Here is a 26,914-nt window from a genome sequence, read left to right on the forward strand (position 1 = left end):
AGCGCTAAGTGGTGTGTGCTGGTAACCAAGGTAAATATCGGGTAACCAAGCTCTTGGTTACCCAATATTTACCTTAGTTACCAAGCGCAGCATCGCTTCCACGTGTCGCTGCTGGCTGGGGGCTGGTCGCTGGTGAGATCTGCCTGATTGATAGCTCACCAGCGACCATGTAGCGACGCACCAGCGATCCTGACCAGGTCAGATCGCTGGTGGGATCGCTGGAGCGTCGCTAAAGTGTGACGGTACCCTTAAGCTGGGGTCACACTAAACGACAGCGACAACGACGTCTCTGTTATGTCACCATTTTCTGTGACGTAGCAGCGACCTTGTAAGTCGCTGTTATGATCGCTGCTTAGCTGTCAAACACAGCAGCCGAAGCAGCGATCATAACGACACGCGTCGCTGTGCTGCAACATGTGCAGGGAGCCGCGCACACTGAGCGCTGGCTCCCTGCTCTCCTAGCTACAGTACACATCGGGTTAATTACACGATGTGTACTGCAGTTACATGTGCATAGAGCAGGAGCCGGCGCTGGCAGCGTGAGAGCGGCGGAGGCTGGTAACGAAGATAAATATCGGGTAACCACCTTGGTTTACCCGATGTTTACCTTGGTTACAGCTTACCGCAGCTGCCAGATGCCGGCACCTGCTCCCTGCTCGCTTCATTTCGTCGCTCTCTCGCTGTCACACACAGCGATCTGTGCTTCACAGCGGGAGAGCGACGACCAAAAAATGAAGCTGGACATTCAGCAACGAGCGGCGACCTCACAGCAGGGGCCAGCTCGTTGCTGGATGTCACACACAGCGACAGCGACGGGACGTCGCTGCAACGTCACAGAAAATGGTGACGTAGCAGCGACGTCGTTGTCGTTGTCGCTGTGTGTGACACCACCTTTACTCCTCCACACCCTTTTGTTTTGACTGTATCTACAACACCAACCTTATTGAATCAGGATGATTGTATGTAAATTTTCCGCCTCGTTCCCCAATCACTAACAATGATAAACAAAGGGAAAATAGATTACCCATAGTTGTACTGTAGAAAAAGGGTGTGTGACCTGTGATTGCACACTGCTCAGAAAGGTCACCTTATCTGTAAAAAGAGCCAACATAAATATCTGTAACCTTTCAGTGAACCATGCATCTATCTAGTACAACTGGGCAGTCCTCTTCGGAGGGGTGAACAGACATGGACAAAGTTTTTGAGACGGGATCAAATTGAATAGCCTCAGTTTGAAGGGGGCTTCATCAGAGAGAATAACTTTGCAGGAGGTACAGGGGCTGGACTCTACTGGGGTAAATTTATCTTCTCTGATGAAGCCCCCTTCACTGTTTGAGACATCTGGAAGAATGATTGTCCAGAGAAGAGTCCTATGACATGCCATCCGTTACAGGGAACCTGTGTCAGGTGCAATATGCACCCAAAACCACGAGCAGTCCTGGGTGCATATTGCTAATACCTGTCTAACCGTCCCTGTATACACTAGTATAGATAAAGAGCTCTTTACAAAAAAAGTATTTCTAAAGATCTTTTACCGTATGCTAGTGAGCGAGGGCACTAGTCCCCGGGGCGTTAGTTCCCTGGCCAGTGGCCCCCATTAACATGTTAGTACACCCCTGTAGTGCAATGGCAGCCGAGAGGTGCGTGAGATCATCCTCTGACGCTGCATATTCATTAGCATGTTAGCACACCCACAGGGGCGTACTAACATGCTAATGGGGCTGACTAACTAGGGAAGCAACGCCCTTGGGGCTACTGCCCTCGCTCATTAACATACGATATAGGATCTTTAGAAATAGTTTTCTAAAAATCTCTTTATCTATGCTAGTGTATACAGGGACAGTTAGGCAGGGATTAGCAATATGCACCCAGAACTGCTCGTGCTTCTTGCTGCATATTGCACCTGACAGGTTCCCTTCAAGCGTTCTGATTCCATTCATGTATGGGGTTGCTTTTCATACAATGGAGTGGGCTCATTCACAATTTTGCCTTCTGTGAATACAGAATTATATCTGAACATCCAATGGAAGCTTCTCCCAATCATCAAGGAGTAATTTTGTGATGAGCAATGCTTTTTCCAGGCAAAAGTAGCACAATGTCAGAAGGTAAAAGTGATAACTAAGGCTGCTTTCACACTACGTTTTTTTTAGCATGCGTCATGAACGTTTTTTTGTTGCAAAAGCGGATCCTGTTTTGCAGAGAAAAACGCATGTGTTATTTTGCAGGAGGCGGGCATTGGAGTCATGTGATTGGGAGTGAGGGGAACTGAACGTGAGACTGGGAGCCGGCATCTGACAGCTGCCGAGGCTCGTAACCAAGGTAAATATCGGGTAACTTGCTTGGATACCCGATATTTACCTTGGTTACGAGCGTCTGCAGCTGCTAGGAGCCGGGCTCCCTGCACACGTAACCAAGGTAAACATCGGGTATCCAAGCAAGTTTACGAGCCTCCAGCTCTCAGGCGGGGGAGAGAGGGGGAGAGTGAGACTGATCACACCAGGCTGGTTTCTGGGCATGCTCAGTAGAGCAAGCAGGATCCTGTCTATCAGCATGACCGCGTTCACATGCGTTTGCATGCAGTATAGTCAGGATCCAGCAATTTGCAGTATTTGGACGCAGCTAAAAAACGCTACAAGTAGCGTTTTTGAAAAAAGTAAAAAAAACTGCAAGTCGCTGGATCCTTACTATAACGCACGCAAACGCAGGTGAACACGTTGACACGAGTCCAGTGCAAATGCATTGAAATGAAAACGCATTTGCACTGGATCCGTTTTTGCGTTAAAAAAACGTTCAGGACGCATGTTAAAAAAACGTAGTGTGAAAGCCGCCTAAGTGACTTGATGGACAAACATTGAAATTTTGAGTTCATGATCAGGAAACCTCCCAGATCTCAATCTCATTGTAAACCTGTGTCCAGTCTGTAGAAAGCGGGTAGACAAACAAAAACTCAAGAATTGTGATAAACTCCAAGCGCTGATTAGGCAAGAATGGGTTGTCATTAGTGATGAGCGAGCACAAACATGTTCGGGTGCTTGGTACTCGTAACGAGCATTTAGATGCTCGGCTGGGTGTGACTCGAGCACCTGAGTATAATGGAAGTCAATGGGGTCTCGTGCATTTTTCCAGGAAATCTTCCAGATAAATGCTCGAGTCCCTCATTGACTTCCATTATACTAGTGTGCTCAATTCGCACCCATCCGAGCATCCAACTGCTCTTATTGAGTATCGAGCATGGTAGTTGTCACAAACCACCGGGGGGGTCACTCAGAAATCCCCCGCGCTGGCTACCAGTACGTCACAATCGGAGGGTAACAAGTGGGGGTCACCCCTCCTTTATACCTCCCGACCGACAGAGCACGTGACGCGCTCTCTAGCGCCCCTCTTATAGTCAGGCCAATTATGGAATTGCCCGACAATAAGCAAGGAGGCCGCTATACTACTTATGCCGATTATTGAAGGGTCCCCGGTGAGAGTAGGGTATATATTCCCCCGACCTCCGCGGGCGGAATATATAAAATCTCCCCGAATCTCACTGGCCTCCCCACAATAATCCTTGGCACAAACTCGCTGCCACCAACCGCTTCACGGTAACTATTAGCCGAACACACAGACGTGGGATTCAAGATCGAGATAACAGAACAGCCCAAGATTAATTATATAATTTAATCAGCCTAAAGCACACTAGAAACTACAATATATACAATAGGGAATCTACAGAATATACATATGTCAGAGTACAGTTACAAATAAAGCATGGTTTACAAACAGGTATGCAATTCAATCAGTTACCTTGTGCGTCTGGCCACAGGGGGGCGCTGTAGACCAGGTTTCTAGGAACTCCCACAGATGTTTCCTGCACGTGACCCCCAGCGAAAGAACACTGGAAAATGGCCGAAGTAGGGTTATCAACCTGGGCAAATCCAGGTCCCCTCCTACCTTAGTGACCTCAGAGGGAGCACTGCTCCACCCCTGGCTTGAGTTATGGACAATCCACAACATGGAATATGGGCCATAACTTTGCCTGGGAGCGTCGTAGGCGGACGCCAATGCTCTCATTGTGACAGTTATGAATTTAGCTACAGAACGAGGGGACTCATGACCTGTCTGCCAGTTCCCCATTGGCTGATATCACGCCTGGGGCATTTCCCAATGTCCTGCTCCCATAAAAAGGGTGTGCCGGCATCGTCCGCATGCGGAGACACCATTTTTATGGTTGCCATATTTATCGGAAATATGGCTTGCGAGATATGAACCATTTTTTACTGGAGTCGTTCTGTCTGGCTATTTCCATAGCCTTGCTAACTAGCTAGCAGCCCCCACTACAGGGTCACGGCAGGGAGTCATCCTGTGTCCATTGTCCCCAAGCCACCTAATTTCCATATCCCAGGACATGGCCATGGAGGTGTAAGTGGAACACTGAGAACAAGAAGGGAGGGGGCACTGCCAGGGAGTGATGAGGGACCATGACTGGAGTCATAATTCATCTTCATATCCCGGGATTTGCCTCACACCTCCCCCCTTTTGAGGGCGCTAGGGGGCAGCACACTCCGGTGTTCCCCCGTGCGCCCGTCCGCGACCTCTCCTTGTCGGGACAGCCCGTCTGCGTTACCGTGGTCACGGCCCCTTTTGTGGCGAATGGTGAAGTTGTATTGCTGGAGCGCAAGGCTCCATCGCAACAATCGCCCATTCGTCCCAGAGACGGTGTGCAACCAGCTGAGGGGATTGTGGTCCGTCTCCACGATGAAGTGGCGCCCGTATAGATAGGGTTGCAGACGCTGCAGGGCCCACACTATGGCCAGGCACTCCTTCTCCATCGTGGAATAGGCAACTTCCCTTGGTAACAGCTTCCTGCTCAGGTACAAGACTGGGTGCTCTTGGCTCGCAGAGTCCACCTGGCTGAGCACCGCACCGAGGCCGAAGTCACTGGCGTCGGTCTGTACTACAAACGGCCGCGTGAAGTCGGCTGCCTGTAGCACGGGCGGGCTGGACAGGGCGTCCTTTAGGGCCCGGAAGGCTGTCTCGCAGTCCATTGTCCAATCGACTGCAGAGGGCAGCTTCTTCTTGGTGAGGTCCGTCAGGGGCTTTGCCAGGCTACTATAGCATGGAACAAACCTCCTATAGTACCCAGCGGTCCCCAAGAAGGACATCACCTGCTTCTTGGTCCTGGGGGTGGGCCAGGATGCGATGGCCTCCACTTTCTCAGGCTCGGGCTTCAGTGTTCTCCCGCCTACCCGGTGACCGAGGTACTGGACCTCGCTCATGGCCAGCTGACACTTTCCCGGCTTGATGGTCAAACCTGCCCGGTGGATCCGCCTGAGCACCTGTGCTAGATGCTCTAGGTGGTCCTCCCAGGTGGGACTGAAGACGGCAATGTCATCTAGGTACGCGGCCGCGTACCCTTCAAGTCCCTTGAGCAGGGTGTTGACCATCCGCTGGAAAGTGGCAGGGGCATTCCTCATCCCGAATGGCATCACCGTGGACTCGTACAGTCCAAATGGGGTAATAAAGGCAGAGCGTTCCCTGGCCTTGCGAGTCAGGGGGATCTGCCAATATCCCCGGCTCAGATCCATGATGGTCAGGTACTGAGCCCCGGCCAACTGATCGAGCAGGTCATCGATGCGTGGCATTGGGTACGCATCGGCGACCGTGACCGCATTGAGCCCCCTGTAGTCCACGCAGAACCGAGTGGTTCGGTCCTTCTTAGGGACGAGGACTACAGGTGAGGCCCAAGCGCTGTTGGATGCCTGGATCACCCCCAGCTTCAGCATCTCGTCAATCTCCTGGCGCATGTGTTGCTGCACCTCCAGGGAGACCCGATATGCTGAACGCCGGATCGGGGGATGATCCCCAGTGTCCACGTGATGGACAGCCAAGTCAGTCCTTCCGGGCTGGTTGGTAAAAAACCCCCGGAAGGGGAGGAGGGTGGCCCACAGCTGGGACCGTTGGTCTTCCAAGAGCTGGTGGCCAACCTCCACATCCTCAATGGATCCGCCTGCCCTAACCTGGGCTAGCATATCCAAGAGGGTTTCCGCTTCTCCCTCCTCGGGCAGGTTGCACACGGGGAGCGCACATGCCTCCCGCTCATGATGTGCCTTCATCATGTTCACATGGAAGGGCTTCCGCCTTCCACGGGCAGGGTCCAGGGTGACCAGGTACGTCACAGGGTTGAGCTGCTGGTACACGAGGTATGGGCCTTCCCAGGCTGCCTGAAGCTTGTCCTGTGGTACGGGGACCAGTACCCACACCTTTTGACCCACTTGGTAGGTCCTCTCACAAGCGTTCTGGTCGTACCAACGCTTCTGATCGGCCTGGGCTTGAGCCATATTGTCGTGTACCAGTTGCGTCAAGGCCTGCATTTTGTCCCGGAAGCGCATGACATACTCGATAACCGACACTCCAGGGGTGGCCAAATCCCCTTCCCAAGCCTCTTTCACCAGAGCCAGGGGGCCCCGCACACGTCGCCCGTACAGGAGCTCAAACGGTGAGAATCCTGTTGAGGCCTGTGGAACCTCCCGGTAAGCAAATAACAGGTGTGGGAGATACCGCTCCCAGTCACGCCCATGGGAGTCGACCAACATCTTAAGCATCTGCTTTAAGGTGCCATTGAACCGCTCGCACAGGCCATTAGTCTGTGGATGGTACGGGCTGGCCACCAGATGTCGCACCTGGACTTGCTTACAGAGGGCCTCCATCAGCTGGGACATGAATTGGGTCCCCCGGTCAGTGAGCATTTCCTGGGGAAAACCCACTCGGGAGAAAATCTCCAGCAATGCGGTGGCCACCTTGTCAGCCCGAATGGACGACAAGGCCACTGCTTCTGGGTACCGGGTGGCATAGTCCACTACCGTCAGTATGAAGCGTTTCCCGGAGCTGCTGGGGATGGCCAGCGGGCCGACCAGATCCACAGCCACCCTCCTGAAAGGCTCATCGATGATTGGCAGAGATACCAGTGGGGCTTTGGGGCGTGGCCCCGCCTTCCCCACTCTCTGACAGGTTTCACACGAACGGCAGTAGGCAGCCACATCGGCCCCCATTTTTGGCCAGTAGAAATGCTGGTTTAACCTGGCCTTGGTCTTAGCGATCCCTAGGTGTCCGGCCATCGGAATCTCATGTGCGATCCGCAACAACTCCGTCCGGAACGGATAGGGTACCACCAACTGTCGGTCCCTGGGCCACGCCTCCGGTGAACCCTGCTGGACCGTGGCCCGGTACAGCCGTCCTTGGTCCCAGACCACTCGCTCCGGGTCCGAGTCCGAGGGAGGCTGTGCCGCCTGCTCCTTAAGAGCTTTCAGGCTGTCGTCAGCTTCTAACGCTGCCTGAAACCCCTGACTAGATGTGGCCAGAATCGACGAGACTGTCACATCTTCAGTCAGTACCCCGGGACCTGTGTCCTGGCCTCCACCTGACTCGGCTGCCACTTGGTCAGAAGGGGAAGAGCTATCGGACCTCCGGGAGGCCCCTTGGCTTCCAGCACTCCCACTGCGGGTGACAGCGGCCACAGCCGCTGCGACCGTGGGTCGTGCCTGCTCCTCCTCCGTTCCTGACCAAGTCGCCGGTTCAGGCAGACCTACCTGGCTTCCTGACACCCCGGTTGTGGGGGAACCATGCACCGAGATCTTACCTGGGAGCACTTCCGCTCCTGGACCGGCCCCAATCTCACCTGCCTGTTCCCCTCCTGCAGCAACAGAACCCCGCTGTGAAATCTCTGGGGACCCCACATTTGCTGTGGTAGCCCCCACCCCACACACTGGTCCTCCCCCTGCAGCACCCTGCTCTCTGCTTATCCCTGCAGAGGGCAACAGATCCCAGCTCACAGGCTGATTACTTGTAGAGGCATTGTCCCACCTTTCTCTGACCCCCTCCCCTGTCACAGCTGCAGCTGTGTGTGTGTCTATGGTGTCTATGCAAGCAGAAATATCAGAGTTCACTCCCTCCTCCCTTACATCATTCATAGATAACACATTAACATTGTCCGGAGGCATGTCAGTACTGGCTGAAGGTTCAGCCCTTGGTTGGGGCCCAAACTGGGAGGTTATCTGCCCCAAATCTGTCCCAAGTAGCACGTTTGCGGGGATCCGATCAGTTACCCCCACCTCCCTCACCCCTCGCCCTGCGCCCCAGTCCACATAAATGTCAGCAACAGGCAGCGCCGGGTCAGTGCCTCCAATCCCGGAGACAGCGAGGGTTTTTCCAGGGATCAAGTCTTGGGGGGACACCATCTCAGGCCGCACCAGAGTCACCTCCGAGGCGCTGTCTCGCAGTCCTATGGTCACAGACCGGCCGACGGTGACAGGTTGGAAGCTGTCCAGGGACCTACCACCACCCCCACCCACACAATACACCTTGGGCGGCCCTTGGGACGGGGACGGAGCCGGGGCCTTGGGACGCTGAGGGCACATGGCCTTGAAGTGTCCAGGTAGGTTGCACTGGTGGCACCGTCTTGGTTCCGCCACGGGCCTGGAGAGGGGAGTTGAGGGGGACACCCCCTGCAGTCTAGGGGCAGGTGGGGCAGTCGCAGAATTCATCTTACCCCCTCTCCAGGTGCTGCTGGTGGCCGCTCTCCTGGCCTCAGGGGCCCGGTTGTTGGTGTAGTCATCGGCAAGGGCAGCTGTAGCCGTGGACCCCTTTGGCTTCTGGTCTCGGATGAACTGGCGGAGATCCTCAGGGCAGTTCCACAAGAGTTGCTCCGTGGTGAACAAGTCCAGGATCTCCGGTCCGGTGGAAAGCTGCAGGCCTTGGGTCCAGTGGTCGGCAGCTCGGGCAAGTGCCCGCCGGTGGTCAGCCCAGGAGTCCTTTGGTCCCTTCTGCAGGGTCCGGAACTTCTTGCGGTAGGACTCCGGAGTGAGGTTGTACTGTTGGATCAGGGCCCGCTTGATGGTGTCGTAGCCCTGATCTGCCTCAGCAGGCAAGTCCCCAAGGATATCCAGGGCCTTACCCCTTAAACGGGGGGTCAGGTATTTGGCCCACTGGTCCTTGTCCAGATGGTGCTGCAAGCAAGTCCGTTCAAAAGCAGTCAAGAAAGAGTCCAAGTCTCCATCCTTCTCCAGCACTGGGAAGTCCTCAACACGGACCTTTGGAAGTTTGGTGTCTCGAAGGTCACATGTGGCTGATGAGGGCCGGAGCTGAGCTAGCTGCAGCTGGTAGTCACGGTCTGCCTGTCGCTCTCGCTCTTCACGCGCTGCCTGCCGCTCTCGCTCCGCAGCCTCACGCTCTGCGTGCCGCTCCGCAGCCTCAGCGTCACGCGCTGCCTGCCGCTCTGCCCTGCGCTCTGCCAGGAGTTCCTTGTAGCCCTTCTGGTCTCCAGCCTGGAGAAGGGCCATAGCCATTTGAAGAAGGCTATCCGAGCCTCCCAGGCTCGGTGGAATGGCACGTGGTGATCTGCGGCACGCTGCAGAGCTAGGCGATTCACTGTCCCTTTCAGAGCGGAGGGCTGGCATCTGGCTCGTTGAGGAACCTTGGGTGAGCTCCTCCTCATCTTGTCCAGCAGTGCCAGGTTGCGCAATGTCCTCGGCAGAACGGTTTTCTGGCGTCGAGCTCCTGGAGGACTCGTGGGCAACCTCCTCATTGCTGTCCACAGCACCGTCCTCCCTCTCTTCGGCTCCTGCCTTAGCATTGGCCAGTTGCATAGCTCTGCTCCTGGTGCCATCAGCCATTCTTGCAGACTTTTGGTCACTGACACAGAACTGACACCTGATGCCTCCACACACCTTACAGTATCTGCACTCTGACACTCTAGTGTTGAGCTAGTCTGAAGACCCCAGCAGCCACAGCTGCTGCAGGCAGTCTTTAGTGTCTGGGAGTATGGGTCTCACACTCACACACACTATTATCTCGATCCCACCGCTATGCCACCAATATGTCACAAACCACCGGGGGGGTCACTCAGAAATCCCCCGCGCTGGCTACCAGTACGTCACAATCGGGGGGTAACAAGTGGGGGTCACCCCTCCTTTATACCTCCCGACCGACAGAGCACGTGACGCGCTCTCTAGCGCCCCTCTTATAGTCAGGCCAATTATGGAATTGCCCGACAATAAGCAAGGAGGCCGCTATACTACTTATGCCGATTATTGAAGGGTCCCCGGTGAGAGTAGGGTATATATTCCCCCGACCTCCGCGGGCGGAATATATAAAATCTCCCCGAATCTCACTGGCCTCCCCACAATAATCCTTGGCACAAACTCGCTGCCACCAACCGCTTCACGGTAACTATTAGCCGAACACACAGACGTGGGATTCAAGATCGAGATAACAGAACAGCCCAAGATTAATTATATAATTTAATCAGCCTAAAGCACACTAGAAACTACAATATATACAATAGGGAATCTACAGAATATACATATGTCAGAGTACAGTTACAAATAAAGCATGGTTTACAAACAGGTATGCAATTCAATCAGTTACCTTGTGCGTCTGGCCACAGGGGGGCGCTGTAGACCAGGTTTCTAGGAACTCCCACAGATGTTTCCTGCACGTGACCCCCAGCGAAAGAACACTGGAAAATGGCCGAAGTAGGGTTATCAACCTGGGCAAATCCAGGTCCCCTCCTACCTTAGTGACCTCAGAGGGAGCACTGCTCCACCCCTGGCTTGAGTTATGGACAATCCACAACATGGAATATGGGCCATAACTTTGCCTGGGAGCGTCGTAGGCGGACGCCAATGCTCTCATTGTGACAGTTATGAATTTAGCTACAGAACGAGGGGACTCATGACCTGTCTGCCAGTTCCCCATTGGCTGATATCACGCCTGGGGCATTTCCCAATGTCCTGCTCCCATAAAAAGGGTGTGCCGGCATCGTCCGCATGCGGAGACACCATTTTTATGGTTGCCATATTTATCGGAAATATGGCTTGCGAGATATGAACCATTTTTTACTGGAGTCGTTCTGTCTGGCTATTTCCATAGCCTTGCTAACTAGCTAGCAGCCCCCACTACAGGGTCACGGCAGGGAGTCATCCTGTGTCCATTGTCCCCAAGCCACCTAATTTCCATATCCCAGGACATGGCCATGGAGGTGTAAGTGGAACACTGAGAACAAGAAGGGAGGGGGCACTGCCAGGGAGTGATGAGGGACCATGACTGGAGTCATAATTCATCTTCATATCCCGGGATTTGCCTCACAGTAGTGCTCTCTCATCACAAGTTGTCATCAGTCAGGATTTGGCCCAGAAGCGGATATCCAGCTGTCGGGGTGAAGGGCAGACGTTTTGGAAAATAAGGAGCAACACTGTCAATATTTTATTGCATAAACATGATGTATTTGTTAATAAATATACCTGTAGTATCTGGGACCAGAAGTTAGTGGGCATGACAACAGTCTTGGTGGTCGTGGCCTGGCAATTCCTTCAACGTATTATATTGTTGACCTGGCATGCTTATCATTGGTTGCTATGTCTGTCACCTGCATGCTGCCTGTGATGCTAGTCACTACTTATGGATAGTATAGACAGAAGAGTAGTCAGACAAGCCGGGGGTCAGGAAACAGGAGGACACATCAGGACACAAGGAGTAAGCAGAAGCATAGTCAAATCACAGGCTGAGGGTCAGAATTCCAGGAGAGTATGTATTAGGTTCAGGGAGCAGGCAGAGACATGGTCAGGTAACGGTCAGAGGTCAAAAGGCAGGAGGTCACAATAGGAACAGGAAGTAGGCAGAGAGAGGAGTCAAATAACAGTTCGGGGTCAGAGAGCAAAGATCACAACACTACCAGAGACACAAGCCAACAGCACACTGCAGAACCAGACAATACAACTGGCAAAGTTCTGGGCAAGCATGCTCAGTAAGGCTATGTGCCTACGCTGCGGATTTACCGCGGATTTTGCCGCGGATTTACCGCGGATTTGCCGAAAATCTGCAGCAGCGGCACTTCCAAGCCATTTCAATGGCATTTTGGAAATGCTGTGTCCATGCTGTAGATTTTTCCGCTGCGGATTTGCCGCGGATTTTGATGTGGAAAAATCTGCAGCATGTCAATTGTTTGTTGCGGATTTTGGTGCGGATTTGGGTATAGAATGGGAAAAAAAAAAAAATCCGCATCAAAATCCGCGGCAAATCCGCGGGTGCGGATTTGCCGCGAAAGTCGCGGATTTTCAGGCAGAAAAGTCCGCAGGTACATTCTACCGTGGACACATAGCCTAAAGAGGCCTGAGCAATTACCAGGAAGGTGGGACACCTGAGTAATCAGCATCAATATGGAATCCTGTGTTGTCAAACACACTGCTAGCTAGTAACAAAGGAAAGTGCAGCAGAGCATCTCCAAAGGCAAGATGCTCTGCAAAGAGGAATCGTGACACGCCATTGCTTGCAGTACACTACTAGTAGGGTTTGTTGCCTCCATCTGTGCGTGTACTTTCCTTGCAGTGTCTGGAGTGAATGGGCATGGTGGCCATCTTAGTGAGTATGTGTGACTGACTTAATGGGCTCAGCTCGACGTCTCCTGCATGCTACAGCGGACCAGCTGATTATCGGGGAACACTCACCCGCAGTGTCAGGGAATGTAGTCTATCGGGGAGGTCGTGGTTGCAACTAGGCTCGGGCAGCCAGCGGAAATGACCAGCCGAATGGCACTCTCTAACCACGCACTCCAAGATGGTCACATCCACTAACGTCCGGTCCCTGATATTGCAAGTATGCCAATAAAAGTGTAAAAACTCAGAAGCAGCAGGCTTTGTGAGAACAAATTTGTGTCAGTCTTAAAAATGTATACAAGTCTTCAATGACACTGAGCGATGTGTAGCATTAAACGCCCACAGACCGTCTAATAGTGTGTTTGTACAGGCCACCCCCTCTGCAGGTGTGCACTGAGCCGCCTGTAATGGATCATCCAGCGTGCATAGGCGGTCATTGGTCATGTTTACACAGGGCGATTTACTGCCGAGCACAGTGATCCTTTGTGCAAACGAAAAGAGCATTTCCCCCAATCTCCGGGTGATCGGCAGCCATTTTAGGCCACATTCATATTTAAACATGTACTAGAATAAATGGTTCTGGTGTCATCAGTGTTTTTCAACGGTGTATCATCCGTGTGTTAGTTTTTACTCTGTGCGTCATCAGCGTTTTTCACCTATTGATATATTGCAATGCTTCTATACTTACATGTGGCACACGGATGCCATACATGTGCTGTACGTGTTTTTGGTGACCCATAGACATGTATTGGCACTTATTATCTGTGCTGGAGAAAAGTGACATGACTGTGTGTTTCATAAAAACATGGTCATGTGAATAGCACCATATACTGTCATTTGTTATAGCCATGAAAACAACTGATGCAACAGGTACGTGCCACATGGACGGATTAGCCTGAAACGTGCGCTCCTGTTCACAATCACCGTGCAGTGTTAGTGTGCCTGTGAACGTCTCATCTGGTCTTTAGCCCTGGTAAACCTGTCTATTTATTAGAAATGAGCCTGGTGGCCTTGCTGTATATGAATTTGTGATGTTGATAACTCTGGCAAAATGGTTACCTCGAGCTGTGCGTGTCAGGCAGCATACCTTGTACTACATGCACACAGGGATTTTGGTCAGTGTCCAGCATCCATACATGAGGTATAGGTACAACGGCCACAATGCCCTCCACTATATGAACCCACTGAAAAGAAATTGTGACGCTCTGTATAGGAAATCACAGTCTGGTGTGCTGTCCTCCACAGGTAAATATACCGTTACCAGAAGGACCCATTTGGCATGCTTTTACTAAATGCACCCTATTGGAAAGTGAAAGTGAATGTTTCCAGCTTCTTCGGTGAATGTGTTTGGAAAAATGAAAAAGCACAGTGTATGGGTATGTGCGCACTAGGCGTTTTTTTCACGCTGCGTTTTTATGTGCGTTTTTGTCTCAAAAAACGCGGCAAAAACGCATGCGTTTTTGCCGCGATTTGGTGCATTTTTTGCTGCGTTTTGGCTCACTGCGTTTTTAATCAGTGCACAATGCCATTAAAGATTGTTGATGAAAAAAAAAAAAGGTCTGATGTCATTTCCTTCTTCAAAATGTTCATTGTATGCAGGAGAGCAGACAGCAGCTGCAGAACTACAAGGCTCAGCATCCTCCATTCACTAGTGTATGCAGGAGAGCAGACAGCAGCTGCAGAACTACAAGGCTCAGCATCCTCCATCCAGGACTGTATGCAGTTTTTTGCCCAAAAAGAAAAAATAAATGACATGGGCTTCGCCATATTTTTGTATGCTAGCCGGGTACAGCAGGCAGGTACGGGCTGCCCCCAACCCCCAGCTGCCTATTTGTACCCGGCTGTGAACCAAAAATATAGAGAAGCCCTTTTTTTTTAATTATTTCATGAATTTCATGAAATAATTAAAAAAAAAAAATGACGTGTGCTTCGCCTAATTTTTGAGTCCAGCCGGGTACAACTAGGCAGCTGGGGATTGGAATCCACAGTGCAGGGTGCCCAAGATTTCTGGGCACCCCCACTGTGAATTGCAGTCCGCAGCCGCCCCAGAAGATGGCGCTTACATAGAAGCGCCATCTTCTGGCGCTGTATCCAACTCTTCCAGCTGCCCTGAAGCCGGGTGGCTAGCTAGGTAATAATGGAGTTAGGGCTAGCTGTATATTATCAGCTAGCCCTAAGCCCGAAATTCATGGTGTCACGCCAATATTAGACATGGCCACCATGAATTTCTAGTAATGATGAAAAAAAAAAAAAAAACAACAACACACAGAAAAATATTTTTATTAGAAATAAAACACAACACAATTAGTGACTCCATCTTTATTGAAATAAAGAACCCCCCCTCCACAGAAATCCTGGGTTAGGGTCCCGCGCCGTCCAATCCGGATCCAATATCATCTGATCGGTTTGCTGGAAGGCAGAGCGATCAGATGATGTGTCAGGTTCTAGGGGCTGAATCACATGACACATCAGCTGATTGTATAAAAGCCGGTTATACAATCAGCTGAAGCATCAGTGCAAAAAAAAAAAAAAAAAAATACTCACTTATGTGCTGTGCTGATTACCGGCAGCTCCTGCAGCGATCGATTGGACAGGAGTCTGATCCCGTCCGATCGCTGCAGGAGCTGCCGGTAATCAGGGATGAAGTCCCCTGACGGCAGGATCAGCTGATAGCCGGCCGGGCTCGAAAAAGCCGGCGAGACTACGATCAGCTGATGCGTCAGGTGACTGCATCAGGTGATCCACCGCCAGGTCCTGCAAGCAAGGTCCTGCCCCGGGGAGACTGCACACAGCCAGAGCGGCGGTACCGGGAGGAGATGGGAGCGGGCATGGCACCGGGACCCTGCAGACAGGTGAGTATATATGACATTTTTTTTTTTCTACTGTTCACTTTGGTTTTCGCCGCTGCCTCCATCTCCCGCCCAGACATGGCGCCGCACGGAGCTGACATGCACAGGACGGGAGGTGGACGCAGCGGTGACGGTACCGGGAGGATTCATGCTTCTGTGTTTACCAACAGAAGGAATCCTCTTCCTGTACACGTCACTGTAGTACCCACCCCTTGCGTTTATATCTGCGTTTTTAGTCATAGAAACGCGGCTATATGCGTTTTTCATTGCGTTTTTAACATCTCATTGAATTCAATGAGTGAAAGACGCAGTGGAAAACGCAGAAATAATTGACATGCTGCTTTTTTGTGGTCACCACAAAAACGCAGCTAAAAAAAAACGCTGTGTGAGGACAGCACTTCTGAAAACCCATTGACATTGCTGGGGAAGCAATGTCACTGCGTTTTCAGCACAAAAACGCGGTAAAAAACGCCGCTAAAAACGTGGCAAAAACGCCTAGTGCGCACAAGGCCTATGTGTATGGTTCATTTATACCTGCTGACAGCAGTCATTAAATGACCACCCATTGACTGCAGACAAATAATTGGCAGTCATTTAGCCTAGCAGAATACTGTACACATAGCATACCATTATTCTCTGCCGCACATGTCCTGATTACACAGTCGTTTGTTTCTGTCAGGTGATTTGCCACATGTTTACCTCAACAGATGGCAAATAAGGTCTTGTGAACCTCGGTTCCTTGTTATTAGCTCAGGTAAATGAGCCATAAAAGAGAATCTGTCACCAGGTTTTTGCTCCCCCATCTGAGAGCAGCATAATGTAGAGACAGAGACCCTGATTCCAGCGATGTGTCACTTACTGAGTTGTTTGCTGTTATTTTGATAATCAATGTTTAGTCTTCTGAAGATCTAGCAGTTATACAGAGGTCAGAAATATACTGGACTACCTGGCAGCAGGCCCAGTAGTCCTGTAATGATAATCCACTGGTTATTAAACAGTGATTTTATGAAAACTACACTAAGCAGCCCAGTAAGTGATTGCTGGAATTAGGATCTCTGCCCCTACATTATGCTGCTCTCAGATTAGGTGTCAAAAACCTGGTGACAGATTCCCTTTGAGTCCTCCATACACTTTAGATAGCTGTCAGCAGGACGATGTTTCAATTGATGGCTGTGCCCCCGACTTTGCCATACACGGGGGCACTCCGCTGGCTGAGCACTCCTGTATCCTGTATGTGAGCCGCCGTCACACAGCAAGGGATGTGGCTTATCATTAGAGAACAAAATGATCAGCAGTCAAAAATCGGATGTGGCTAGTCAGCTGTGTCTGTGGATTGTCACTATGCACAGCAGCCCACACACACAAAGTCTGAGTGTGAAAAAAATGGCAGCTTGTACAAGGGCGACTCGCAGTCAGGCTCAGGCCACAATAAAATGTGCAGTCTTTCAGTACCGTATAAGGGGGGTCCGAAAACCAGTCAGTATCTGGTGTGACCACCATTTACCTCACTGTGCAATACATCTCCTTCACATAGAGTTGATCAGGTTGTTGATTGTGGTCTGTGTATTGTTAGGCTCTGTGCACACACTCCATTTTTACCTGCGTTGTTTTTGCTGCAGAAATTTCTTGAGAAAATGGTTGTAGCCTTTCTGCAGACATTCCCCAGCAAAACCTATGGAAAAAAAATACCTGTGCGCACACTGCCTTTTTTTTTTTTTTTCCTCAAGAACATTCTTTCTGCAGAATTTCTTGAGAAAAGGAATGTGCATGTCACTTCTTTTCTGCAGGTACCTGCGTTTTTTGCCTTAGATAATGGTAAAAAAAAATGCAGGGACCAACCTGCAAAAAAAAAGGCATCAAAAAAGCATCAAAGACGCACAAACGCGGTAAAAACGCATACTTTTTCGGTGCGTTATTGGTGTGTTTTTTTAATGCAAGTGCGCTAATCTTTCAGACTGTCAAGAAGTTTCTTAAGAAAAATCCTTTTTCTAGTGCGCACAGGGCCTTAGAATTCTTCTCTTCAGTGGCAGTGTAAAGTTGCTGGATATTCTCAGGAACTTGAACACGCTGTCGTATACGCCGATCCACAGCATCCCAAACATGCTCCATGGGTCACATGTGCCAAAACTGGGATGTTTTCAGCCTCCAGGTAATGTGCACAGATCCGTCCAACATGGAGCCATGCATTATCATGCAGCAACATGAGGTGATTGTTGTGGATGAATGGCACAACAATGGCCTCAGGATCTCATCACGGTATCTGTGCATTCAAAATGGCATCAATAAAATGCCCCTGTGTTCATGGTCTATAAGGCTAGGTTCACATTTCTGTTGTTTAGTATCAGTCACAATCTGCCGTTCTGATAAACAACGCAATCCGTTTGGCGGATTCCGTCGTTTCCCATAGACTTTTATATGAGTGGCGGATTGTGACTGATGCCCTTGCGTTAACAATCAAAAATATTTTTTTGGGATAGTCAGAAAGTGCATATATAGTGAAAAAACAATCCCTTCTAAAATTCAATTTTTATTAAATATATCTTAAAAATTCCCAAGTGATTCACCTATCTAAAATTTATCAGGGTAATATAAATATACACCAGGGTAGCCACCCCTGTACCAGATACAATCAGAGGCAGTAAAAGCCGGGGGTATGGGATCCCAAATGGGATTAATCTGGCCCTATCAGGACCTACAACCTCACACCTTCCTACCGACGGAGGTAAATCACCTTAACTTAGCCGGGCGCCCCCGTTCCTCGGTGGCTATCCCTGACTTACCCTGTTAATACCCTACCATATGCAGAGAAATGCCTGAGCAAGTAGTTTCTATATTATTGGTTGGACTCTTTTCCCCGCTACACAGCCTAAGGAGGGGGCAAAAAATCACTCCACCTGTTTAATATGCTCCAATTCAGCTGGTCATTATTCATATACAGGGAGGATAAATATCACTACCCCTTTAATATGCTCAAATTCAGCTGGTCATTAATTCATGTATAGGGTTAATACCCCAACCAGCTATCTAAATAATATGCTCAAAAAACAGCTGGTCATTGGTTTTATGCACAGGGAACAGTAACCAAAACTGTCTAGGTCACTGGTCATCCATCAAATAAACAGGGACACTAGGTACCACAGCGTCCCAATAACCATATCATGTTAGTATACCCCAATTATGACCAGAATAAATTCAGATGCAGGGGAAAAAATAGTCCAATTACCAAGTCATCCCAAAAATTTAAGATAACACATTAACTTTCTTTCAAGCAGATCCCAACCTCTGGAACAATGCCAGTCTATACAATCAGTACACATGAATAAATATCATTTTAAGCTGATGCATTAACTTCCCTTTATCAAGTGCATTCGCACTGCCTCGACGCGTTTCTCCGCCCTCTAATCCGGTTCATCAGGAGGCCCAGGGAGACAGGGAAAGATTCTAATGATAGTACATGTCTTCACTTGGGAATTTTTAAGATATATTTAATAAAAATTGAATTTTAGAAGGGATTGTTTTTTCACTATAGATGCCCTTGCGTTGCATGCTCCGCCCGACTGATCAGTCATGGAACGACTGACCGTCAGGCGGCAGGAACGCAGCATGTAAAGTTTTTTGAGCAGCGGAATCATTTTGGATGCTATCTCTCGGTGACCGAACGATCAGCTGATCGCCCGGCAGCCGCCTTTTGTGAGCGATCAGCTGATCACCCGGCGGGCGGCTATTGTAAACGATCACTCGTTTTACAACGGAATCTGCTTTCTCGTGACAATGAATTCCAATTCTTGTCACCCGTTGTACAACGCATCAGTCACAAGTGTCAAGCGACGCATGTGACTGATGCAAAACAATGGAAATGTGAACCTAGCCTAACACACACCTGCCCATACCATAACCCCAACGCCACCATGGGTGACTGGATTCACAATGTTGACATCTGCAAACCGCTTACCCACACAATACCATAGACGCTGCCTGCCATCTGCCCTGTACAGTGAAAACCAGGATTCATCAGTGAAGAGAAGAACTCTCCAATGTGCCAGACGCCATTGAATGTGAGCACCTGCTTACTCAAGTTGAGTACGATGACAAACTGCAGTCTGGTGGAGACCCCGATGAGGGTGACGAGCAGCAGATGAGATTCCCTGAGATGGGGTCTGACAGTCTGTGCAGAACTGCTTTGGTTATGCAAAGCAATTGTTGCAGCAGCTGCCCGGGTGGTGAAGAAGCTGGATGTGGAGCTCCTGGGCTGGTGTGGGTGCACGTGGTCTGCGGATGTTCTGCCAAGTTCTCTGAAACACCTTAGGAGACGGCTTATGTTAGAGAAATGAACATTCAATTCATGGGCACCAGCTCTGGTGACATTCCTGCAGTCATCATGCCAACCTCGCGCTCCCTCAAAACGTCTGACATCGGTGGCATTGTGCTGTGTGGTAAAACCATACATTTTAGAAAATGTAAATGTTCTACACTATTCACTAGTCAAATATATCTGTGGCTATATGTAATCTGGACTTGTAGCTTTAGTTTTTTGTTGTTTTTGCTTTGTCATTTGTAATGGACTTTTATTTGTTGGAGGCTTTCTCCATTTTGAGAGGAGCAGCAGCTGCTGGAGCAGAAAGATCTGGTGGATTATGTTACAAAATGGCGTCTGGTGCGTCTGGCCAGGGCTGCCTTGTGTGACCTCTGGCGTGCTTCTCCTGCCACCTGCTGGCAGAAATCTGTAAAGCAGCGCTGATCGCATGATGTTCAGTTTCTGGCCTGTTTCTGCACCAGTCAATACGTGAATATCGCTCTTTTTGCACAAATCTTTATCGGGCAGTTTCCTCTATCATTTTGCTGACAATCACCGTTTGAAAAACCCCTGGATATTATAAAACTGTCCACAGAATCTGAAATATGTTTTCCGGCAGAAAGAAGGAAATCCATGTTCTAATAATCTCTGCAGATCATATTAGATGATGGCGATTCAGCCTTTTATCTAAATGGCTGCAATTTACTAATGATCAGGCAAGTCCTCAGGTGACCGCTGAAGGGTTGTTTCCTTCTTCTAAATAATGGCATATGGCTAGATGAAGGATTTCCTACTGTCCGCTCATCATTCCTGAGATTAGGGGAGACACACATCTGCGGGGTCTAGTGCACAGAGATCTGCAGCCAGCCCCCTTCTCACAGCCATACCCTGGCCCTGGTGTCACTACTCGGGACATCACCGACTCCATTCTGCATCCGCACATTGTTCCCTTCATTCTCCCAGAGAACAGACCCCACTAATCATAGAGTGATGATGGATCACTTGGGCGGCATGGTGGCGCAGTGGTTAGCACTGCAGTCTTGCAGCGCTGGGGTCCTGGGTTCGAATCCCACCAAGGACAACATCTGCAAGGAGTTTGTATGTTCTCCCCGTGTTTACGTGGGTTTCCTCCGGGTTCTCCGGTTTCCTCCCACACTCCAAAAACATACAGATAGGGAATTTAGATTGTGAGCCCCAATGCGGTCAGTGTTACCAATGTATGTAAAGCTCTGTGGAATTAATAGCGCTATATAAAAATAAAGATTGTTTTTTTTTAATATGGGAATAAGCCTCTGAATATGGGAGTGTTGTAAAAATGTTTTTCTTTTTTCTGTTTAAGTTTATAACCCAAAAGCTTATTTCCCCATTGTAGTATTATTTGCTGTTACTTATATTGCACAGCGCTGTATTTAGACCGTCATAACTCCCATAAGCCCCAGCGTCCGTACTCCATTTTACTTCCCAATATGTTTTTGGAATACAAGTGTAAGTCTCCACAGTGTATCCTGCTCCTTTAGGATATGTGCACACGGCATCTTTAAGTCACTGATGGTACGTACGGCTGAGCGTTCCAAGGTGAAAACACCGGCAGTTGTTTCTCTGTAACATCTTTGCCACTGGATTTTTAGCCATTTTTGCGGCATCCTGTTTTCGGCATATTTTCCAGCATGTGGAGTGGACAGATTCAAAATATAGTCGCCTGAAAGGTGAACATGAATGAACGTTTCTGAAATAGTTAAAATAAGTGGCATAAGATGGCACATGTGCTCAGCAATGTTGTTTTATCATTGCTGTGTATTATTTTCATGTTTTACAGCACTTTTCCAGGCTAGATACGCCTGAAAAGATGCCGAGTGCACATAACATAAGGGTTTTTCCCTTTAATCTTTTTGTAAAAAAGCCCCAAACTTGTCTGGCATGCTAAAAATACCTGAATCAGCCGGTACTCCCCCTCCCCGGTTCAGCACTGGTTTGTGCCGCTGCTCCGGTGATCATAGATAGGCTGCAGCACTGGATACAGCCTATCACTGGGCTCAGGGGTCCTGGCGGTGTAGGCTGTATGACCCGCGGTGCTCAGTGAGGCTGCTTTCACACATCCGTTTTTTGCAGTGCGGCACAATACAGCGCTCTGCAGAAAAAACGCAACCGGGTTTTTTTTGCCACCGGTTGCGGTTTTTCCCGCAAAGACTTGCATTAGCGCCGTGTTGTGCCGCATGGCCTTGCATTGCGTCCGGTTTTTGCCGGATGCGGCATATTTAGCCTATGCGGCGGCCGGATGGAACATTTCCTGGCACGTTTTTAGGTGCGCGAAAAAACTGCATCGCGCCAGATCTGGCGCGATGCGGCGCGATTCACAATGCAAGCCTAAGGATGCCGGATGCGGCGTCCTGGGGCAATAACTGCATCCAGCCGCCGGATGCGGTTTTTTTGTACTGCACATGCTCAGTATTAAGCCACATCCATCAAAAACCGGACGGGCCGCATGGAAAAACTTATGCAACGGATCCGTTTTTTTCGCCGCATCCGTTGCATAGGTTTTTGAGCCGGATTGTGCCGCTCAGCACAAACCGGATGTGTGAAAGCAGCCTAATGGTGAAAGTCCTACCATTCTGCTGGAAGAAAAACATAGTATTACGCAATCCTGAACTGAATCCAAATGGACCCCACTATAGTGAATGGGGTCTATCAGCCGCCATCTGTAGCCGATGTTATTTTCTGGAACGCAACACCAAACACTGATATGCCTTTAGCCTAATATAGTGGGGTTTTTATGTACGCCTTGTGTTTTTTTTTAGTACTATCGAACATCACAGCTAGTCTTATGTATATATATCACCTCTCCATTCTAGCCATTCAGCATCAGAAGAGTCCAATCATTCTGCGTCTGAGTCCGGCAGCCAATCAGAAAGTGAACAGGCGAGCGAGCCGGTCAGCGGCGAATCCAACAGCAGCTCCGAGTCCTCAGAAAGCCAGTCTGAATCCGAGTGTGAATCCAATGGATCCAAAACACAGGAACTGCTCTCTGATACCAAGGAGAAGTCTGTCCCCAAGAAGGAAAGGCTGGCTGATGTGAAAAAGGTAAGATCCTTGGGGGCAAAGAAAAGGGTTTGTTACCTTGTGGGAATGTTTCCTGCTGCCATTCTGACATCGCTAGACACAGACGGTTATGAAATGGCATTTATAAAGTCTGGCCGCCTTTTTGACTCAGTTTTGGCTCCATGTTCCCATTGGTTCCAGTGGGAAAAATGCTTGTTAAACATGGTTGGCTTTCCATAGACACAGATTGACCAAACCGTTACTAGAACTGCTTCTTTATGATAAAGTGAAGCTTTTTTTTAGATCAACATTAGATATTTAAGGCTTATGTTCTGGAGGATTGGACAGTCACATGGAAAAATGATAACTTATAATGTTGGGTAAAACAGCCAAGAATATATAATTTAAGAAACACTTCACCTTTTAGTAACTGTATTATGTGGTTCTGAGTTGAAGACAAATTCTGGAATATCGGGTCACATTCAGAAAGACTTGATTTTTCGTATTTATCCATTTGTGTCATTAGGCGGTAGAAAAACAAGCTGGTCATTTGTAGAATTTCTCATTATTTTTTTTAGATGTGGGAAGAGTATCCAGATGTCTACGGTGTACGAAGATCTAACAGAAGCCGACAAGAGCCTTCGAGATTCAACATTAAGGCAGAGGTAAGAAAGGACTTCACGAGAAGATAGAAAATGCAGAGTTACTCTCCACCATCATATCAGCTGTGAGAGCAAATGATTTCCTTTCTCAGAGGCTAAAGGGCGCTTTACATGCAGCGACATCACTAGCGACGTCACTAGCGAAAGCACCCGCCCCCCGTCACGGGCAAATCGCTGCCCGTTGCGAACAATATCGATAGGAAGCGTCACACGTACTTACCTTCCTAGCGACGTCGCTGTGGGCGGTGAACAACCCCTTTTTTAAGGGGGAGGTTCGTGCGCCGTCACAGCGACGTCAGACAGCGGCCCGCCAATAGAAGCGGAGGGGCGGAGAGCAGCCGCATTAATGACACGCCCACCTCATTGCCGGAGGACGCAGGTATGTTGTTCGTCGTTCCCGGGGTGTCACACACAGCGATGTGTGCTGCCTCAGGAGCGACAAACAACCTGCGTCCAGCACCAGCAACGATATTTGGGAAATGAACGACGTGTCAACAATCAACGATTAGGTGAGTATTTTTGATCGTTAGCGGTGGCTCGTAGGTGTCACACGCAACAACGTTGCTAACGAGGTCGGTTGTGCGTCACGAATTCCGTGACCCCCAACGATATCTCGTTAGCGATGTCGTTGAGTGTAAAACGGCCTTAAGAACTGGTTGTTTGTCTTTAAGGGTAGAAGAGGTGCAGATCTTTCCATTAGATTTTTCCCATGTTCCTTCTCCTGAATTTATTTGTCTTACAATCCTAATGTAAAACACTGACAGATACTGGAACGTCAAAGTGGAATTTCCAGCGATATTGGATGTGGTTCGCTGACAAATGAAAGTTGTAGGTCCGGCAGTAATGTATTAGGAAGCTACATTTCATTGATTAATCCAAAAGAAGTATGCGCTGATGGAACAAGATTTCTTACTGCGAGAAGATGCAATGAGGTTCTTTTATTAAGACAATGTGCTTCATCGCCATATTGGCTTCTCTATCGAGTAAAGAAAAACTACAAAACTTGACGGTTTTATTTGGCTTGATAAAGACACCAGTATAGCGGTGAAACGCGTTGTATTAATAAAGGAACCTGAGTGCATGGTCTTGCAGCAAAAAATCTTCAATCAGCACAACCTATTTATACCAGGGGATTTTAATCTTGGGGGGTTTTTTGGGGATTAATCAATGAAATGTAGCTCCCCATTTCTTCATCGTTCCTTATGGGAGACCCAGACCATGGGTGTATAGCTTCTGCCTCCGGAGGACACACAAAGTACTACACTAAAAGTGTAGCTCCTCCCTCCGAGCATATACACTCTCCGGATGACAAATCCAACCAGTTCAATGCTTTGTGTTCAGGAGGTCACACACACACATGCATCCTCTGATTTTTGATTTTTGATTTCAAAGATTTGGAAGAAAAGCGGGTCCAATCTGGACTCCCGGCATGTCCCTTCTCACCCCACTGTGTCGGCGGTGCTGTTAAGGTTGATTTTACAAGGCTGGAGCCTTCACATGCCGCGCTCCTTCACCATCCCCTGGGGCTCTGGCTTGAAGTGGGAGCCATCACGGTTCTCACTGCTTTGCAGGAGACCGGTCTCCATCCGCAGCCCTGTTCAGGATCCTGTCGGACGGAGCGCTCACCTCCCAGGGACCTGGCACCTGCGTCTCACAAGCTAAGTACTAAGACGTTATTACCACAGAAAGTGGTCTTTCCAGGGGTCCCTTGTACTTTAGATTTTGGGGAGAGTGTGTTTTATGACTGTGTTAACATTTCCGGCCGGTTCTCCAGTTTTCACTGGAGAACCGCGCCGATGGTGCCTGCACGCTGGCCGCATGTTTAAATCTAGGCCCCGGCTTTGCCTGAGGCCTACTTTCGGTTTCACTCCCCCTGCATGTCAGTCATGCAGAGGGACAGTGTGGCTCCGCCCAGCGGCTGTTCAGCACAGGGGAGGACACTCCTCACTGAGGAAAGATTCCCTCCCCTGTATATCTCATTTGTCCTCCGGATCCAGCTCTCAGAGTAGGCCCCGCCCCCTCTCCTCGCTCCGGCGCCATTTTCTCGGCGTTCTCAATGTCTGCATAACACATTGTGACAAATGGGGGCCTTGGGCTGGGGGATCTGGAGGGCACAGAGATGTCCCTATGTTAAACGGTCTGGCAAACCACAACCTCCGGTTGTGCAGCTGCTTATATACTCTGTTTATATACTCTGCTGGGGGTCATTCTGGACAGGAGCCCCCACTTCTGCAGCATGTCTCACATCAGAGCAAGGCTGCAAGGCTGTTCTTATTATGCACTGCATGTAGATCTGTCTGTACCGAGCACATAACCACATTGTGATGCTTGCTCTAACATAGCAGCCTGGAAGCTCATCAGTGGTCCCTCCAGCTGCTCCGGTGGCTGATCCCCCGGTTTGGGCAGAATCCCTCTCTCCAGGGGACAGCTGTCCCGGACACTGCTAAGCATGCATCAGCCCCCTTCTCAGGGCGCTTCTGCTGCTACGGCTCGCTCAGCAAAGCTCACAGAGGATTCTTCATCTGGTCTCAGTCCCCGTCCTCCTAAAATGGAGTCGCAGGGTCCCCTTTCCTTCCTCGTCCCGCAGCTCTGATTCACGAGCCGACTCGCAGGACGAGGAGGATGCCTTTACTAGGGGCTCGGACGGATCTGTCCGAAGGTGACGCAGATGCTAATGATTTGATTGCGTCCATTATATTTGTACTGGACCTCAATCCGCCTGTATCAGGGGTGCATTCCCCTCTGGCAAAAAGGCATCAGTATACCTTAAGAGAACAAGGAGTGTGTTCCTTAACCACTCCAGTTTTCAGGCCACTGTGACCAAGCCCAGAGCCTGTCCTGACAGACGCTTCCCAAAGCGTGGTTCTGATGACTGTTTCCCCCTTCCACCAGTGGTGGTCAAGGAGTGGGCTCATTCACCAAGGGTGGACCCTCCGGTGTCTAGACTTTCAGCCCGGACAGTTGTATCAGTGGCTGACGGCACCTCTCTAAGGATCCCACTGTCCGCCAGGTTGTCCTTCTGGCCAAATCTATATATGAGGCGGCGGGGGCCTCGTGCTCCCCATCTTTTGCAACAGTGCGGGCTCTCAAAGCCATCTCTGCTTCTCTGGAGGAGATGCATTCCCTCACCAGGGACTTTATGCCCGAAATGGTTGCCTTAACTTCCAGGCTTTAGTCTTTTCATCCTATGCCATGTCTGCCATGCTGGAGACTGTCACCGCACTGCGGTGGCCTCGGCTACTTCCCTCGCTATCCGCAGGCTCCTGTGGCTTCGAGAGTGGAAGGCAGATGCTTCTTAAGAAGTTCCTTGCTGGGCTCCCTTTTGCTGGGACCAGTCTATTCGGTGAACATCTGGATGAAATTATTAAGGAAGTTTTTTGGCAGGAAGAGTACTTCCATGCCACAAACCCAGGAAACCTGTCCAGGGCAGGAACCAGTCGAGGTTTCGTTCCTTTCGTTCCTCTAACTGGTCGTCCTCTAAACCCTCGGCCTCGCCCACTAACTCAGCCAAGGTCCGTAATCCAACTGGCGCATGAAGCCGCGTCCTCAGAAGTCCGCAGGAGCTGCTGCCACCAAGGCAGCCTCCTCTTGATTATCTGGCCGCGCCAGTAACGTCCTTGGTCGGTGGCAGGCTCTCCCTCTTGGGCGACGTGTGGTTTC

General features: G+C 49.9%; 1 protein-coding gene across 3 annotated transcripts in view; it reads left to right on the top strand.

The window, feature by feature from the left end:
- CHD2 (chromodomain helicase DNA binding protein 2) overlaps positions 1 to 26,914 on the top strand; it is a 239,130-nt gene that overhangs the window by 27,893 nt on the left and 184,323 nt on the right. For all 3 annotated transcript variants that reach the window (XM_075345973.1, XM_075345975.1, XM_075345974.1), the window contains exons 3-4: positions 22,406 to 22,634; positions 23,171 to 23,257. In XM_075345973.1, coding sequence (XP_075202088.1) covers positions 22,406 to 22,634; positions 23,171 to 23,257 — 316 coding nt within the window. The remainder of the gene's footprint in view (positions 1 to 22,405; positions 22,635 to 23,170; positions 23,258 to 26,914) is intronic.

The sequence above is a fragment of the Anomaloglossus baeobatrachus genome, chromosome 4 (assembly GCF_048569485.1).
Source record: "Anomaloglossus baeobatrachus isolate aAnoBae1 chromosome 4, aAnoBae1.hap1, whole genome shotgun sequence".
Classification (NCBI taxonomy): domain Eukaryota; kingdom Metazoa; phylum Chordata; class Amphibia; order Anura; family Aromobatidae; genus Anomaloglossus; species Anomaloglossus baeobatrachus.